The sequence below is a fragment of the Oncorhynchus nerka genome, linkage group LG21, assembly GCF_034236695.1.
Source record: "Oncorhynchus nerka isolate Pitt River linkage group LG21, Oner_Uvic_2.0, whole genome shotgun sequence".
Lineage (NCBI taxonomy): Eukaryota > Metazoa > Chordata > Actinopteri > Salmoniformes > Salmonidae > Oncorhynchus > Oncorhynchus nerka.
The window spans coordinates 21,504,259-21,522,416 of NC_088416.1; the positions used below are offsets into that span (position 1 = coordinate 21,504,259).

General features: G+C 40.7%; 1 protein-coding gene across 1 annotated transcript in view; it reads left to right on the forward strand.

Annotated features, from left to right (window-relative positions):
- LOC115103493 (syntaxin-1B) overlaps nucleotides 1-18,158 on the forward strand; it is a 70,795-nt gene that overhangs the window by 36,572 nt on the left and 16,065 nt on the right. Inside the window, exons 2-5 of the mRNA XM_065006429.1 lie at nucleotides 606-680; nucleotides 3,068-3,167; nucleotides 7,589-7,663; nucleotides 16,053-16,126. Of these exons, the coding sequence (XP_064862501.1) occupies nucleotides 606-680; nucleotides 3,068-3,167; nucleotides 7,589-7,663; nucleotides 16,053-16,126 (324 nt within the window). The remainder of the gene's footprint in view (nucleotides 1-605; nucleotides 681-3,067; nucleotides 3,168-7,588; nucleotides 7,664-16,052; nucleotides 16,127-18,158) is intronic.

Genomic DNA, 18,158 nt, shown 5'->3' on the forward strand with positions numbered 1-18,158 from the left:
CAACACTACACACCTCAGGCCCTCTCCATGGGCCTCTGGCAATTCATCAACGCTAAGCGCGACAAGAAGCCGAGGACACATCTTTATTATTTTAGCACAAATGTAAGGTGTTCCATCGATTCTCCTGCCATTTTCAACACCTTCGTATACAGCCTTTCTTTCTCACTGTCTCTTAGTCCTTGACCCTGTTGAGGTCAGTTTACACAGCCCGCATCACTCTAAGCCGAGGACGTTTTGTGTAAGACGCTGAGGGTCACTCCCTTCACTCCCGTCAAGGGTCATTCCTTTCATATCATGAACTGTTTGAAGTGACAGCGCAAATATAACACACGTATTTCAAAGCCTTTTTGTAGCTTTATCTAAAATGGCTGCCATGCAGGTCACCAAGCAGTATGGATACAAGGGTTTTCCTTTTTTATTCTCTACCCCTTACCCTTCTATCCTTACTCCTTACCCTTCCAACAGTTAGGAGAGATCTATAGCCACGTGTGGTACTGTGTTATCTGCGGTTTGCACAGGTCACAAATACGCAATCAACAATAAATAGTAATATGCCAGTGTAGTGCATAGGGGACTGATTTTGTTTTTCATTTGTTCTGTTTTAGGCTAAGGACAGCGATGATGATGAAGAAGTTGTCCAGGTTGATCGGGATCACTTCATGGATGAGTTCTTCGAACAGGTAAGTGCAACAAAATAACTGTAATACATGCCCATATCCTAATAACTATTATTACAAACTTAACCTGGTAGTTTCTTGTATCCACACGTCTGCAGGTCATATTTAATAAAAGGGTGCAAATTGACTAATTAAGGTCTATGCATAATGCCATGAGGTCATAATCGGCAAATAACTGGTAGTAAATGCCTTATAAGTGCCATATCTCTAAAGTTAAGGTGTTACTGTTTTACGTGTTACCCATTTACTAGTGTTTCCAAGTGCAGTGTTATTAATGCCATATTATAATGGGGGCCATCAGGCCACATAATGTAAACACACGAAAAGAATATAGGCCTACTGGCGACATTACCTCCAGGTCATGTTCCCTTCAGCTTTATCAATCAAAATTGAAAGTGCTTAAGCATAATTTCTTTCCACATTCATCATTTGCAACAAGGAACATACCATGAGAGGAAAAGAAGAAGGGGCAGGATATGCAAATAGAGCAACATTATGATTGGTGTGTTCAAACACAAGAAATCGGAATGATTTGCATACTAACTGACGATCCAATGGTGGGGGAAAGCTACTAAAAGACCAATGTGTGGAGGATGTAACAGCTTTTAAGTCCCTCCCCCTGGGTTTCTTGTGATTTATTTAGCCTAATATGCCAAAATTGAGTGACCTTTCTCTTCTTCCTACCATAATAAGACTGCAGTCAATCCATCAACTCTATCAGTGGAGGTATATTTTATACTTGGGAGATGCCTCCAGAACTCTCTATCGCTGAGTGTTAATTCTTAACGAAGACATTAACACCCTGGATGTTTAACAATATGGCTACAGAATGTCCCAGCATTTCTGGGAGTACAGACAATCTGTGGCTTAACATTTCCAGTAGTTCATTCTTTGTGTAAGACCGCTCCATTTTATACACAGAGGAATTGTTTTCTCTCTTTGGAAAGGCTTTTAAAGCAAAAACCTTGAACAGATACCCAGTTATCTGCAATAGAGCACCATAAATCGCAAACAAAATCCCCAACTCTGGTCCTTGTCTTTTGATAGGCATCTTATCAAGCCTGGAAGACCAGGTAGACACTGTTAGTGGGGCCCCGAGGGGCTAGCTGGGATTGAGGACACCTGCCTTTGAAGAGCTCTGCTGCTGCTGCAGGCAGGGTGCAGTCATTGAGTCTGGCTTAGCTGTGCTCCTCACTACCTTATGGGCCGTGGCTCTACTCCTCTGTCCTAATGAAAACGAATCTGTCTGCTTTACAAAGCTTTCCTCTAAAACTATTAAGTGAACACTATAAGGGAAGTGGAATTGGCTCAATCTGGGCTAAACAATGATTCACTATAAAGCATGAGTTTATTCGGTATGCCCTTAGCTTCGTTGCGGAAGTAGCTCACAAGCCATTGTCGTTGAACTCTCTGTCCCATAGAAAGAACAATAGGAAGAGCTATTAATAATGGAGAAGAGAATGAATAGGAATGCAGAGCACATAGATGCTCATATCCATACAGTCATTGCAAAAGTATCTGCATATCCACAAACAGTGCTAAGAATAGGGGGACTTTGACACGTCTGTATCTGCCTTTGACACATCTGTATTGGGAATTGAATTACATAACCCATTCAGATGGAGAGGTGGAATGAATGCAGAATGTGTGGTTAGGCTGCTGAGGCTGACTTTGCACAGGATTTCAGGGGATAGTCAGAAGTTCTTGGAAATGTATTATCTGCAGGCGCCTCTGCACATATTCTGTGGGGTTTGGAGGAGTTTGAACACCCACCATTGAAACAGCGACCGTCTTGTATCATACAAATGTTAGATGGAGATATTGATCCCCAACACGTGACGATATATAGCTAATACTGTAATAAGGTATTAAAAATCTAATCAAATTTGATTTGTTACATGCACATGTTTAGCAGATGTTATTGCCGGTGTATGTATGTATGTTAACAGGTTTCGCTGTGATGTCTCAGTATGAAAACCATTTAGACTAAATAACATTCCTAAATTTCCCCGACGATGGCTAAGAATCAAGCCTCCCAACCCTAAACCAGCAGAGATGATAATTATCAGTCAGTAATTGACTTATGTGGACTTATGGAGATTCCCTTGCTCTCCCACCCATCAGAAAAGTGCTTCCATTGGGTTGTCGTGTCAGTCGATGATCGAGTGTGTGAGGCAATCCGGTCCATGATGAGGTTCAGAGGCCTCAGCTCTCCCACACCATACACACATCCTCTCCATGGGTGGCTGGTCAATTCCATAGAGATAGAATTACTAGAACGGAAAAGCCCCTTAGACCACGGCCATTTGACAGTACACTCATTTAAAGGGTACAGGAATTAAGCCCTTGTGTATGTTGCCTCTGCCCCCTCCTTCTCACTCCCTGTGCAGGTGGAAGAGATCCGAGTCTGTATAGATAAGCTGTCAGAAGATGTGGAGCAGGTCAAGAAGCAGCATAGCGCCATCCTGGCAGCGCCCAACCCTGACGAAAGTAAGTCTCGGTGGTCACGAGCCACATCCATGAGTTTGGAATGGATACTTTTAAGACGGGGCCCAATTCCATACCAGTTCCATACGGCTTTCCCTCAGTCCTCATGGACTCCATCTTGCAGCACTGACAGGACTGGATAGGTAGACGTGATATGCCAGAAAATTCAATATTGCTTTCCAGTTTAGTATTGGTGTCAAATCCTTTCAGGTCTGTGTGAGGGGGAGTAAGTAAGGGCCTGAGGATAGCGGAGACAGATTGGTTTAAGTGTGTGTGTGACCCTGTCTATATACCTGTGGGAGATACTCCACCCACGCACTCAGTGAATGTGACCCCACCCACTCATCTCTTACTGAGTCACACCCGGCCCACGCACGCACACCCGGCCAACACACACGACTCAAATGAATTTGCAAGGGTGGGACTCCACCCACTGGTTGACGAGGGTTCACCACCACACTCACTGAATACTCAATGAAACATTTTTTTGTGTGTGTGTTTATTGTGACAATATTATCATTATTATAACACATTTTAATATTACGGCCAATGAAGACAACACATACATTTGCCCTAACATGAAATGAAGTTGTTTGGAGGCAGGCTTAAAAAAAAAGAAGAGCACTAAAGTTTTACCATGGATAACACTTATGAGTATGGTATAAAACAGACATGAAGATGTGTGTAAATATTTAAATACTATGGTATTTTCGCCAATAATTTGATTGAAATCCAATCCTGTTAACCTTCAACCACTGCTTTTAAGCCCTTATGACTGTCTGGCATTTTGTCAAAACCTCAATAGGGCCCAAAAGATGCCACAATCAATCAGCCAAGAACGTACAGTGAAAGACGTTTCAGTAAATGGCCCCTTCATTGTTGCCGTGCTGCTGTAGGGCCGTGCGGTTGTTAGGAGATGAGTGTAGTATGTTCTTTAGAGTTCACAGTGACCCAGGCTGCTAGTGACTCAACTGGAGTGAATGAATGTTTCATTGCTAATGTTTAGGCCTTGTCAGACAACCTCTAGTCTGGGTTAACCCAGAGTCTCAGGGCAGGCAGTGGCACAATACCTACTGTACCGTCATCACGGAATCCTTCAGATTTCACTTCCTTTTCTCACATGTTCACATCACTTTTATTGTAGCTCCTCAATGTGTTTTTGCATACAATTCTTTCTTTTTTTGCCTTATGATTTCAATATTTGATTTCAATTTCTACACATGCATGTTTTATCTTATGTAATGTTGTTGGACTGTTTCTGTCTTTTTCTGTCTGTCTGTCTTTCCTTCCTTTCCCCCCCCATTTCCCCTCCTTTTTTTTCTTGTGATGCATGCTTCATGAAGGACTTGCTCCAGGGGACTTGTTGTTGGAGTTCAGTTTTTGTGAGTGAGCTAACTGGTTACTAGTTATCTACCCAGGTGGTTTAACTAGTAAGTATGTGGTTGCTATGCTATGTGTGTGTAGGTTGTCTGATTTCTTTATGTGATAAATGTAGGGAATCTGGTCATTTGGAACATTTCTTTGTGACTAAAGCGTCTAAGTAGGAAGATCATTGCTTACATATATTCACATAAACATAATATCTTTAGATTCACTGTTATTATTGATTATATTAAATATTCCAACTCAGACAGTAATGTACGTTGTCCCTACAGAATTGCCAGCATATTTCTGTTTCTGTTGTTTTTTATGATATTCATGCTAGCTTAATCTTACATTTATGTCCTCAAAATGAACCAAAAGCTTAAATTTGGCCTCTCCCTATGTCAAGCCATTCCAAATCATGTTTGGTCGTCAAGCCATTCCAAATAATGTTTGGAAGTCAGTGGATGATACAAAATGCATTCCAGTGTACTTCCTTGAATAATGCATGCTGGGAAGTGTAGTTGTTTACTGAAGACATCTGTGTCGAACAATCATCTTCAGTTATCATCACTTGGAAACCCAACGCTGTAGCCTGTAGTTATTCAGATTGCCCTGTCACACTTTGCTATTTTCAAATGAATTGTGAATCGTACAAGGAACAATCATTCTTGGATTTAGCAACGGAACATGTTTAAATCTCATGCCTCTCTCCAATCATGGCCGAAGGGCATCTCCATAATGTATAGTGAAATCCTGAGGAATCACTCCATTTGAGTTAGCACAGAATTCACTTATCACGTCACACACAGGGTGAACACAAGGACAGGGAGGACCCGTCAACAGAAGGCAATACATTACTTGGCAGCCAACTTATTTATTAGTAAGCTATTTAGTTGTAGTCTTTATGCATTTACACTTACAGATATAAAATGCCTTATCGGTAAAGGCCTTATAGGAAAGGGCCTTATAGGAAATGGTCTTAAAAGTAAAGGCCTTATAGGAAAGGGCCTTTCAGGAAATGGTCTTAAAAGTAAAGGCCTTATAGGTAAGGGTTCGTTTTTTTTCCTTAGAGGCCAAAAGCTAAATCTTTCAACTGAAATGACTTTGTGTTGTAGCCAGCTCTTGTGTCTTGAAATATAGATCACGGATGCTAGTCCCAGACAACAGTATTGACCAACAAAGAGGTGTCGTTGTGTGCAAATATGAGTTGCCAGTTCAGTGACATAGGACCCTTTTTGCTTTGGGAGAATCGATAGACAGGTCAAATGCAGAGGCGTGGAGTAGCTACCGGACACCTTAAATACACTAACATTTAGACATAATCTCAGAAAAAAACGCGGTATTGAAAACACAACACAACCCAACAATCAAGGCATCCAGTGTTAACCTATTAAGTAGCAGACAGGAGCTTGTTAGCATCTGATTGGTTTGTTGATAGCACCTAAAATGTGCCCAGTGATTACAGGTTCATTTGCACTAATTGACTCTAAATATACCCCAAACAAATATCACAAATCTACAATGGCTTTCCTTGCTGATACAGTACTTTGAAAGGTAATTGACCTATCTGTGTTGTCTGTATGCAAATCACTGGTTATCCTAATGTTCCTGTAAATATATCATTGACTTACTTGTGATGGACAGAACAGTCCCTACATTTCAATGCATATAATAACGCCGTAGAGCAGTTGTAGAATACTGTATCGTTGTAGTAGCTTACTGTTGTGTGTGATGAATATCCTTTTCTACCACAAAATTAGATTTTAAATGATATTATTTTAGTGTGTTGAATGATTTATTTTAAACCTTTCCGGCTCTCAATAGTGCTAAACTACACTCTTATAAAAAAAAAATCAAAACGGTTCTTCAGCTCTCCCCATAGGAGAACCCTTTTTGTTTACAGGTAGAACCCTGTTGGGTTCAATGTAGAGCCCTCTACATGGAACCAAAACGGTTCTATCTGGAACCAAAAAGGGTTCTTCAAAGGGTTCTTCTATGGGGACAGCCGAATAATCCTTTTAGGTTCTAGATTCTTTTAGGTTCTAGGTACTTCCAAGCGTCAGAATTAGATATATTTCTTTATGATTCTTGAAGTAAGAGGCACATGTTTTAAGATTAACCAGCGGATGTAGGTGCTGCACTCTTGTGAAAACTCTTATCTGAGGTAAAGCAAAAACTATCTTAATGAGCCGACAGCCAAATTACAACACGAGAGAAACATGCCGGCAATTAACTCATTAGTTATCTATAATCATGGGTAGACGTTATACATTTGTTGTCGATAAACAAATTATGCATATGAGTTTCTATTACCAGTTAATGATGTGTTAGGAGATAGTCCTCTTGTTAGTGGAGTGCTCTGGAAAAACAGACTTTTGCACTAGACTAGATGAGAGTGTTGGGGTGTTTGCGGAGGTGGGCGAGAGAGAAGGGAGGGATTGAGGGAATTTACAGGTGCGAAGGAAGGAGAGGATGAGGTAGGAAGTGAAGTATGAGGGAGGGAGGGAGGGAGGGAAGGAGGGAGGCAGAAAGGGCTGAGCTGGTTTCCAGTGACTGAATGAATGGCACTGCAGCGGTAATAAATCAGCCCAAACACTGCAGCTGAGTCCCACACACACAAACACACTCGCACGCACATCAGCACACACGCACGCACACACGCACACACACAGTGTGCACTGTTTCATGCATGAGTACATTTTCATATAGACGCAAACACACACACACACACACAGGCTTAAACACTGTCACACACACTCATCCACTCCAACCTACACAATCCCATATTCTTTGTCTAGATAATAAACTGATTTTCACATACAATACCACTTTTCATTCACCCACTAGTATGTTTGCACACTGTTATACATAAATGAGAAACTTTGCAATATCACTCACATACAATACATTCATTTACTGACAACATAAGTTGTTTTATCAGTGGTATTGTGATTGACACAGGTTGGGAATTGTGATAACTGAATATTGTTGCCATAAAGGTATAATATGGAACACAATGTTGAGCATGGCATAATTTTGTCTCTCTTTCTGTATCTCAGAGACCAAGCAGGAGTTGGAGGACCTCACAGCTGACATCAAGAAGACGGCCAATAAAGTTCGCTCAAAATTAAAAGGTAATATAAAATGAAAATGGAAAATGTTGTGTGAAACACTGGAAAACACTTTGCCTGAAAAACACCATGTCAACCAACGCTGCACGGGGTTAAGTTGTCCACGCTAGATGTTGAACACAAGATTAGAACCTCTCGGCTACGAAGGAAATGATGTCAAACCTACCCTATTTATCTTTTCCATTTTCATACTGAACCCGCTACTTAAACACTTGCTCAGAGCCAGAACACTTGCTTCATTAGATTACCTGACTAGAACACTAATGGTCAGAAAAAGCCAATGAAGACATTATTGTAAAGGCAACACAGCAGACTACTATAGCGCAAATAAAAACACAAGACAATGTTTAGTCTTTATCAGCCCCTTAAATCCGAGAGTGTTTGTCCTCAATGGAGTCCCCATGATTTCAGGCCCAACATCCTAAAACAAAATGGTTACGATGAACAAAAATGACGATATTTGCTACATCTAGTGGCCCCCTGCAATAACGTCAAATGAGCGTCTCAGGGACTTTTGTTAAGGACAAGAGTCAATTGGGGTCAGAGTATCATCTACAACAATTGTATTTTTAATGAGGGGAGAATTATAGCTAAGAGCAAAGCTGGATTGACAGTGAACAATTCAAGCCATGATGGTTCAAGGGCATTGCTGCATGAATGTGTGACGGTCGAGCAGTGAAACCATCTATCTGGGAGTTCCATCCAACCATTCGCCCCAACACACATCCCATTCACACTCGCATATGCAAATGAGCGTGCAGACATGTTATCATTTTCCGTCCGTATCTCGAACATACGGACAAATATTTGCATACGTTGAATACACAGATCATACTGCAGTCTTGCAAGTATGTGTGTTTGAAACGTATCTGTGACATCGTTTGTTAATACAATCGTCTCTCTCTCTCGTGGGTTAGATTTATAATGTAATTGAGTAGGAAGTAAAGATCAAAACAGAGAGCATTCAAAAATCTTGGGTGCTCTTTGATTCGACCTTATACAGAAAAAACTGCAGAATTTGTCAGTTGACTCTCAAATTATATATATATTTGTTTTACAGTAGCATTACTATACATTTCAACCCTACCCACTGTGAACACATGAATATATATAAATCATTTGGCATTTAAATCAGCTCGTCAGCTGCCTAGTTATGTGTACAGTGGAGAACAAAGAATATACTTCTGGGGGTTTTGCTGTAGAAAATAGGTTGTCTCTGGTGATCCCCCAAGGGGCATATTGTAAAAAACAAAGCCGCAATGGAGCAGACATCACTCTTGTCATCCAAACGCCTTCTGCCTCCAGCCTCTGCCCTCAGACTGGCAGCATGCCAGGTCGCATATCAGTTGACGCCTGGATCTAGGTGCAATATGTTGCTTTGCTCACCATTTCCTAATAACTAATAAAGTGAGAATTGAAAAAATGCCCTTTAAAAACTGTAATAGGACTTGATGGTGTAGCAATTTATATTTTAGGCTGTGCGTTCTTCTTAGGAATACTCTCTTGTGCCTCATATGATTCAATAGCATTTTATTGAAAATTATTATTTTACAATGTAAGAACTACCATTTACAGTTGCTCACCAGTCTAGTTTGTAAACTAAGAAGCTACTTCTTCAGCCTCCAAATACACTGAATAGTGCATTAAACCAGCATCAGTACAGAAAAGGTCATCACATTCAGATTAATTGAATGCCAAGTGCATTATACACTGTGCTCCAAAAATGCAACATTTTCCATCAGACCTCGTGTGAAAGATTGCCTCAGGTTTACAGGCGACCGCTACGCTATGCTATGTTATGCTACTACTCTGCTTCCTTGTACAGTATGCCATGCGGTAGCTTTGTAGTCCAGGAGAGAGAAGCAGCTCCTGTCTCATCCAGTCAGACAAAGTGTTTAACCAACAGAACAACAATGATCAATGACCTTTCAACCAGCCATGTAGAGTGTTGATATTTACTGAAAGACAGGTAAACCCCTTGTTTAAGGCAACATTAAGGAGACCCCCTTTGGCATTATTATGCAAATCAGCTGAGTCATGACACAGTGAAAAATGAAAAGGCAGTAGGCAGCAAGCCAGAGGAAGTGCCTCACCGGGGAGCGCTGCTATACTGTAGGTAGGTAGCCGACCAACCATAGATCCACCACTATAGATACAGTTGAAGTCAGAAGTTTACATACACCTCAGCCAAATACATTTAAACTCAGTTTTTCACAATTCCTGACAATTAATCCTAGTAAAAATTCAGTTAGGATCACCACTTTATTTTAAGAATGTGAAATGTCAGAATAATAGTAGAGAGAATGATTTATTTCAGCTTTTATTTATTTCATCACATTCCCAGTGGGTCAGAAGTACACTAAATTAGTATTTGGTAGCATTGCCTTTAAATTGTTTAACTTGAGTCAAACATTTCGGGTAGCCTTCCACAAGCCTCCCACAATAAGTTGGGTGAATTTTGTCCCATTCCTCCTGACAGAGCTGGTGTAACGGAGTCAGGGCTTTGTGATGGCCACTCCAATACCTTGACTTTGTTGTCCTTAAGCCACTTTGCCACAACTTTGGAAGCATGCTTGGGGTCATTGTCCATTTGGAAGACCCATTTACTACCAAGCTTTAACTTTCTGACTGATGTCTTGAGATGTTGCTTCAATATATCCACATAATTTTCCTGCCTCATGATGCCATCTATTTTGTGAAGTGCACCAGTCTCTCCTGCAGCAAAGCACCCCCACAACATGATGCTGCCACCCCTGTGCTTCACGGTTGGGATGGTGTTCTTCAGCTAGCAAGCCTCCCCCTTTTCCTCCAAACATAACGATGGTCATTATGGCCAAACAGTTCTATTTTTGTTTCATCATACCAGAGGACATTTCTAAAAAAAGTACAATCTTTGTCCCCATGTGCAGTTGTAAACCGTAGTCTGGCTTTTTTATGCCGGATTTGGAGCAATGGCTTCTTCCTTTCTGAGTAGCCTTTCAGGTTATGTCGATATAGGACTAATTTTTACTGTGGATATAGATGCTTTTGTACCTGTTTCCTCCAGCATCTTCACAAGGTCCTTTGCTGTTGTTCTGGGATTGATTTGCACTTTTCACACCAAAGTATGTTCATCTCTAGGAGACAGAACGCGTCTCCTTCCTGAGCGGTATGACGGCTGCGTGGTCCCATGGTGTTTATACTTGCGTACTATTGTTTTAACAGATGAACATGGTACCTTCAGGCATTTGGAAATTGCTGCCAAGGATGAACCAGACTTGTGGAGGTCTACAATTGTTTTTCTGAAGTCTTGGCTGATTTCCTTTGATTTTCCCATGATGTAAAGCAAAGAGGCACTGCGTTTGAAGGTAGACCTTGAAATACATCCACAGGTACACCTCCAATTGACTCAAATTATGTCAATTATCAGAAGCTTCTAAAGCCAGGATATCATTTTCTGGAATTTTCCAAGCTGTTTAAAGGCACAGTCAACTTAGTGTATGTAAACTTTTGACCCACTGGAATTGTGATACAGTGAATTATAAGATAAATAATCTGTCTGTCAACAATTGTTGGAAAAATTACTTGTGTCATCCACAAAGTAGATTGACTTGCTAAAAAAAGCGATAGTTTGTCAACAACAAATTTGTGGAGTGGTTGATAAACTAGTTTTAATGACTCCAACCTAAGTGTATGTAAACTACCGACCACAACTGTACGGTAGATTCTCTAGATTGATCAGGAAGTTATGTAACGATAGGGAAACCATCATGCATAGATATTGTATGACCTCACAGATGCTGTGGGTAAATACGCTATAGATTCCCTGCATTATCCACATTACCACAGCTGCACTACACAAGATACAAGACCGCAGATAGGTCAAGAATACATAACATAAAATCGATCATTTCAGACACAAACTAAAACAAATCATACTTATTATATGTAGTTGATATCAAAATACCTGAAGCACCACGAGGCAAACATCTCAAACATCTCAGTGTCCAACACACTCGCTGCTGATAGACCACCACTAAGATACTATACAAACGTGCACAAGAGGTCTGATTTTGGGGCGTGAATTCAAATACCAGTAGGAGTTTTAGACTAATCTCCTTTGAAGTATAAGCTCCCTCTGAAGCCAGATAGGAAACCACTCACTCAATGGCGCTGAGTCACATTCCTCTAGCTTCGTTCTTTATTTCAGTCCAATAATCTAGACGACTCCCACTCATCTGGTTGTTTCTTCTAAATTGCATTATAAAAGACTTTGCTGCCGAGAGAGGGCTTCCTCTATCAAAGGTAATGAACGGTGATGGGACATTGGCGTCTGGGCACCATGCAGCAGCAACAAAACATCCAATCAGCAATATGGAAATCTCCTTTGCTTTTGATCTAAGGTGGGTTCAAAGTGGGCCTAGCTTATTGAGACACCAGCGAAGCACTGTGTCTTTGACCAGGGCGCACAGTAGTCATAAAGAAAAATTACAGGAAGAGTATGCGCAATATGGTAAGACAATTAATCTGGAATATTTATTTTAATTTATTTCACCTTTATTTAACTAGGCAAGTCAGTTAAGAACACATTCTTATTTTACAATGACGGCCTACCCCGGCCAAACCCTCCCCCTAACCCCAAACAATGCTGGGCCAATTGTGCACCACCCTATGGGACTTATGATACAGCCCAGGATCGAACCAGGTGACACCTCTAGCACTGAGATGTAGTGCCTTAAACCGCTGCGCCACTCGGGAGCCCAAAAGAGTTTGAGAGGTGGGAGATATTGTGAGGAGGGGTTGCGCAGTTACATTGACAATCTTATGAAGCTTAATGAAGCCCTTATAAAGCCTACATGCAAATGTTATACTATGGGTGATATAATAGGTCCTTACATCTGGTGCTTTCGTTTGACATTCTTTTACTTCTCCATTTTCTCTTTATTGTTCTCAGAAATGCTCTTGGGGAAGGTCACACAGAGAGAAAACCAATGTAAAATGATGAATAATCACATACAGTACACAATAGATTATATTGGGAATCACATTATCTCGTAGTTGTGAGAAACCCAACATTTGTCCATAAGTATGTATCAGGAATTATCTCTTTTTCCAAAAGCTTTTTAAGGACATTGCCTCTATTTAAAAGGGGCTTGGCAGAATACCCCAAATGTGTTGTTTTTGATCAATGTTTTATAGTTTTGGGAGCATTGCATTTGTTCAAAAGGAGATGGTATGTCATAAGCTGGCAATTTGACATCCCAAAATCCTGCTATTTGTCTGTTTTGTCGATCCAAATCAAATGCACAGAGGGCATTTTACACCCTTTAAATCACATTTAGAACACAACTGGAAAATAATGTTTGGTTTATGGTCAGCAACCCACTATGGATTCATACTTAGGAAATCTATTCCCTTTTGATGCATTTTGATTTAAAGAGTGACTGCAACTTCTCGTTTTGAAAATGGCCGACAGTGCCTTCAGAAAGTATTCACATCCCTTGAGTTTTTCCACATTTTGTTGTGTTTACAGCCTGAATTTGAAATGGACTACATTCAGATTTTGTGTCACTGATCTACACACAATACCCATAATGTCAAAGTGGAATTATGTTTTTAGAAATGTTTACAAGTTAATAAAATTCAAAGCGCAAATGTCTTGAGTCAATAAGCATTCAAACCTTTTGTTATGGCAAGTCTAAGTAAGGACTAAAAATGTGCTTAACAAGTCACATAAAATGATTTTTAAATGACTACCCCATCTCTGTACCCCACACATACAATTATTTGTAAGGGTCGAGTAGTGAATTCAACCACAAAGACCAGGGAGGTTTTCCTATGGTTTGCAAAGAAGGGCACATATTGGTAGATGGGTAAAAAAAAAAAAAAAGCAGACATTGAATATCCCTTTGAGCATGGTGCAGTTATACATTTTTACACTTTGGATGGTGTTTCAATATATATATATATATATATATATATATTTTTTTTTAACCTTTATTTAACTAGGCATGTCAGTTAAGAACAAATTCTTATTTTAATATACCCACTCACTACAAAGATAAAGTAATCCTGCAAAGAAATGTACTTTTTGTCCTGAATACAAAGTATTATGTTTAGGGCAAATCTGAGTACAGTACCACGCTTCATATTTTCAAGAATGGCGGTGGCTGCATCACGTTATGGGTATGCTTGTCATCTGCAAGGATGAGGGATTCTTTTTAGGATAAAAAGAAACAGAATAGAGCTAAGCACATGCAAAATCATTGAGGAAACCTAATTCAGTCTCCTTTCCAACACCACTGTGAGATAAATTCACCTTTCAGCAGGATAATAACCTAAACATAAGGCCAAATCCACACTGGAGTTGCTTACCAAGAGTATCTCTAACGGAAAAACCACGTACATTTCACGTGAACATACGTGAAGTGCTACAAAAACACATTTCCATGATCTTGTGGGAAGTTAATGTGATAACGTGACAACATGTAAAGCAACCTGTGATACTCGTGAAAATGTGATCACAGGTGAAGTGTTCCATGAACACAGGTTTTCATATGATTTCACACACAAAATTTCCTGTGAAATCATGTGATTTTCCACGTATTTTTTCTTCAAGGGCGACTTTGAATGTTCTTCAGTTGCCTAGTTACAGTTTTGACTTAAATCGTCTTGAAAATCTGTGGCAAGACTTGAAAATGGTTGTATAGCAATGATCAACAACCAATTTGACAGAGCTTGAAGAATTTTGAAAAGAATAAGGTGCTTACATTGCACAATCCAGCTGTGGAAAGCTCTTAGAGACTTACCCAAAGGTGGTTCTGACTCATCAGTGTGAATACTTACTGTATGTAAATTAGATATTTCATTATTTAATTTTAAATAAATGAGCAAAAATGTCTAAAAACATGATTTCATTTCATGTTTTCACTTCATTACGGGTACATTGTGTGAATTCAAGCTTGTAACACAACAAAATGTGGAATACTTCAAGGGGTGTGAATACTTTCTTAAGGCACTGTATATTTATAATCCCCTAATCCAAACGGATGATTAATTTACCTAGGTCTTATCAATAGCTCTTAGAAGTTTCTAAGTGATAGTGCATGGAGATTGGTGTTATTTCTATTTGTAAAGTAGATATCTTTCCACTTGGAACTGACAGTTTGCTCGACCTTATTAATGATGTCTTTGCGCGTAAAGGCGGTGGAATGATGAGGGAATCAAGTCAAGATCAGAATACAGCGTACCGGTAGACACACCTCTGCCACACCTCCAGTTCTATGATCTCCACCCCAAACGAATAGCTGGCTGGCACATACTTTACCTCATGCTTATGTTCAAGGTCACGATAACGCCTAGAGAGAAAGGTCTGACTCGGGTCTGAATTCCTCTATCGGGTTTGGTACTGTATGATGACTCATTAAGTAAAATGCCTTTAAAAAAATGTTTTAGACAAATCTGTTGTAAAATAGTAGAATTGTATCATCAGGCCTGGGACTATATGTAATTGTAGCATTAGCATATTGCACATGACATACAGTACTCGTTGCTCCACCCAAGATGACATAATGTTAGCATATTGGCATGCTAGCTATAGTACCAGCAGCATACCACCCTGCATGCCACCCTGCATACCACTGCTGGCTTGCTTCTGAAGCTAAGCAGGGTTGGGTCCTGGTCAGTCCCTGGATGGGAGACCAGGTGCTGCTGGGAGTGGTGTTGAAGTGCCAGTAGGAGGCACTCTTTCCTCTGGTCTAAAAAAATATCCCAATTCCCCAGGGCAGTGATTGATTGACATTGCCCTGTGTAGGGTGTTGTCTTTCAGATGGGACGTTAAACGGGTGTCCTGACTGTCTGAGGTCATTGGGGTGGCAGGGTAACCTAGTGGTTAGAGCGTTGGACTAGTAACTGAAAGGTCGCAAGTTCAAATCCCTGAGCTGACAAGGTACAAATCTGTCGTTCTGCCCCTGAACAGGCAGTTAACCCACTGTTCCTAGGCCGTCATTGAAAATAAGATTTTGTTCTTAACTGACCTGCCTAGTAAAATAAAGGTAAAATTAAAAATAAAATAAAAAAATTAAAGATCCCATGGCACTTGTCGTAGGGGTGGTAACCCTGGTGTACTGGCTAAATTCCCAATCTGGCCCTCAAACCATCATGGTCATCTAATAATCCCCAGTTTACAATTGGTTCTTTCATCCCCCTACTATTCCCCAGGTTGTTGTTGTAAATGAGAATTGTGTTCTTAGTCAACTTACCTGGTAAAATAACGGATAATCGAGAAAGAAAGTACCAGACTCTGGTGAAGAGGTTTACTGACTGAAGTTCAGTGGAAGATGGGGGAATCTCCTTTCTGTTTGTTTGGTGGTTCCATTGTTTATTTCTCACAGTTTCTTGCCTCTTTCCCAAGCAATCGAGCAGAGCATTGAGCAGGAGGAGGGGCTGAACAGATCATCTGCAGACCTGCGAATTCGTAAGACACAGGTGAGTCACTCGCTCGTATCTTCTGCACATCCACTGAGGAGATGCCAAGTACCAACAAGGTGTTGATCAAACATAAAGCTGCTGGTGTATCATAAAGACGGAGAATACATGGCCTCACCACCAGTTTAGCCTTCTGCCAACTACACTTTTGCAGACTTGGCTTTGAAAAAGAAACGAAAACAAATACTATTTGAATACAGGTCTGACATTTAAAGCTATATTGTTATTGTAACCATGTGGTCTGATGCCTACCCAGAATACCACCAATTAGGCCTAGAGTATAAATCTTCATATAGTAGGAGACTTAAGGGATACCCCTATGAAGCGGGAATTCCTAAGGCCTTCATGACCATGGACCGTGACGCACCATTGAATGTAAAAGCTCATTGACATGCATTTGTCTTTTGACATGATAGAAAATGTGTTAGATTGATCATGTCATTTCAAGGATGAAGTAAGCAATTATGTAGAAGAATGAAGCTATGAAAGATATATTCAAATGTACTTTTAAGATTAAACAACTTGGCATATATCAAGAGTTTTAGAAAAGCCATGTGAGAAATGTGCTTAAAAACGAACGATTAAAGATTAGGATATATGTTCTGCTGGCTTGGGGTAGGTCCTCCCCCTTGGGTTGTAACCAGTTCTCAAATTAACCGGGGATAGGGAATGAAGCTTCATTCTCAAATAAAGATTCATTTGGTTATGACGTCTGTATGAGGACTAATTATCTTTCCCCTAGGACCACATTTAAAAGCCTTGGTTAACTTTAGAGTTACACAAAAACCAAAGTATGTTCTTTGAATATGAAGTGAAATTATGACGCCACCACATTCTCTGAATAGAATTGTGAAAGATTGTCAATCTGCTCAATTACCAACCGTTATCAATTGTGGCACAAAGTGTTTGTTGGTAGTTAAAACAAATATACTTTGAAACCAAAGTATACACCTCACACACACATGGTTATGGGCTTTAAAAATGAAGACACCTGTACCATGTCAGATATAGAGTTGAAATGTATTACATTTTGAGTTTGCACCCCAATATTACACTTTATATACAGTTGAAGTCGGAAGTTTACATACACTTGGGTTGGAATTATTAAAACTCGTTTTTCAACTACTCCACAAATGTCTTGTCAACAAACTATAGTTTTGACAAGTCCATTAGGACGTCTACTTTGTGCATGACACAAGTACCTTTTCCAGCAATTGTTTGCAGTGTAATGGCAGATCTCCTCTTCGTCTGAAGAGGAGTAAGGATCGGACCAAGATGCAGCGTGGTAAGTGTCCATAATGTTTTTAATAAAGACAAATGAACACTCGAACAAAAACAATAAACGATAACGTAAAATCTACAAAAACCGAAACAGTACCGTGTGGCGACAAACACACCCACGAAAACAAACACCCACAAAACAACAGTGAAACCCAGGCTACCTAAGTATGATTCTCAATCAGAGACAACTAACGACACCTGCCTCTGATTGAGAACCATACTAGGCCGAAACAGAAACCAAACATAGAAAAACAAACATAGACAGCCCACCCCAACTCACGCCCTGACCATACTAAATAAAGACAAAACAAAGGAAATAAAGGTCAGAACGAGACAGTACCCCCCCCCTCGAAGGTGCGGACTCCGGCCGCAAAACCTGAACCTATAGTGGAGGGTCTGGGTGGGCGTCTGTCCGCAGTGGCGGCTCTGGCGCGGGACGTGGACCCCACTTCACCACAGTTTTTGTCCGCCTCCTCAGCCGCCCCCGTGGCCTCTTATGAGCGGCGACCTTCGCTGCCAACCTCCGACTGGGAACCCAAGCCATGGGTCCCAAATGGACAGGAGATTTTGGCAGCGCCGGACAGGTGGGAGACTCCGGCAGCTCCGGAGTGAAGGGCGATTCTGGCATTGCCTGGCTGACTGATGGCTCTGGCAGCTCCTGGCTGGCTGACGGCTCTGGCAGCTCCTGGCTGACTGGCGGCTCCTGGCTGACTGGCGGCTCTGGCAGCTCCTGGCTGGCTGGCGGCTCCAG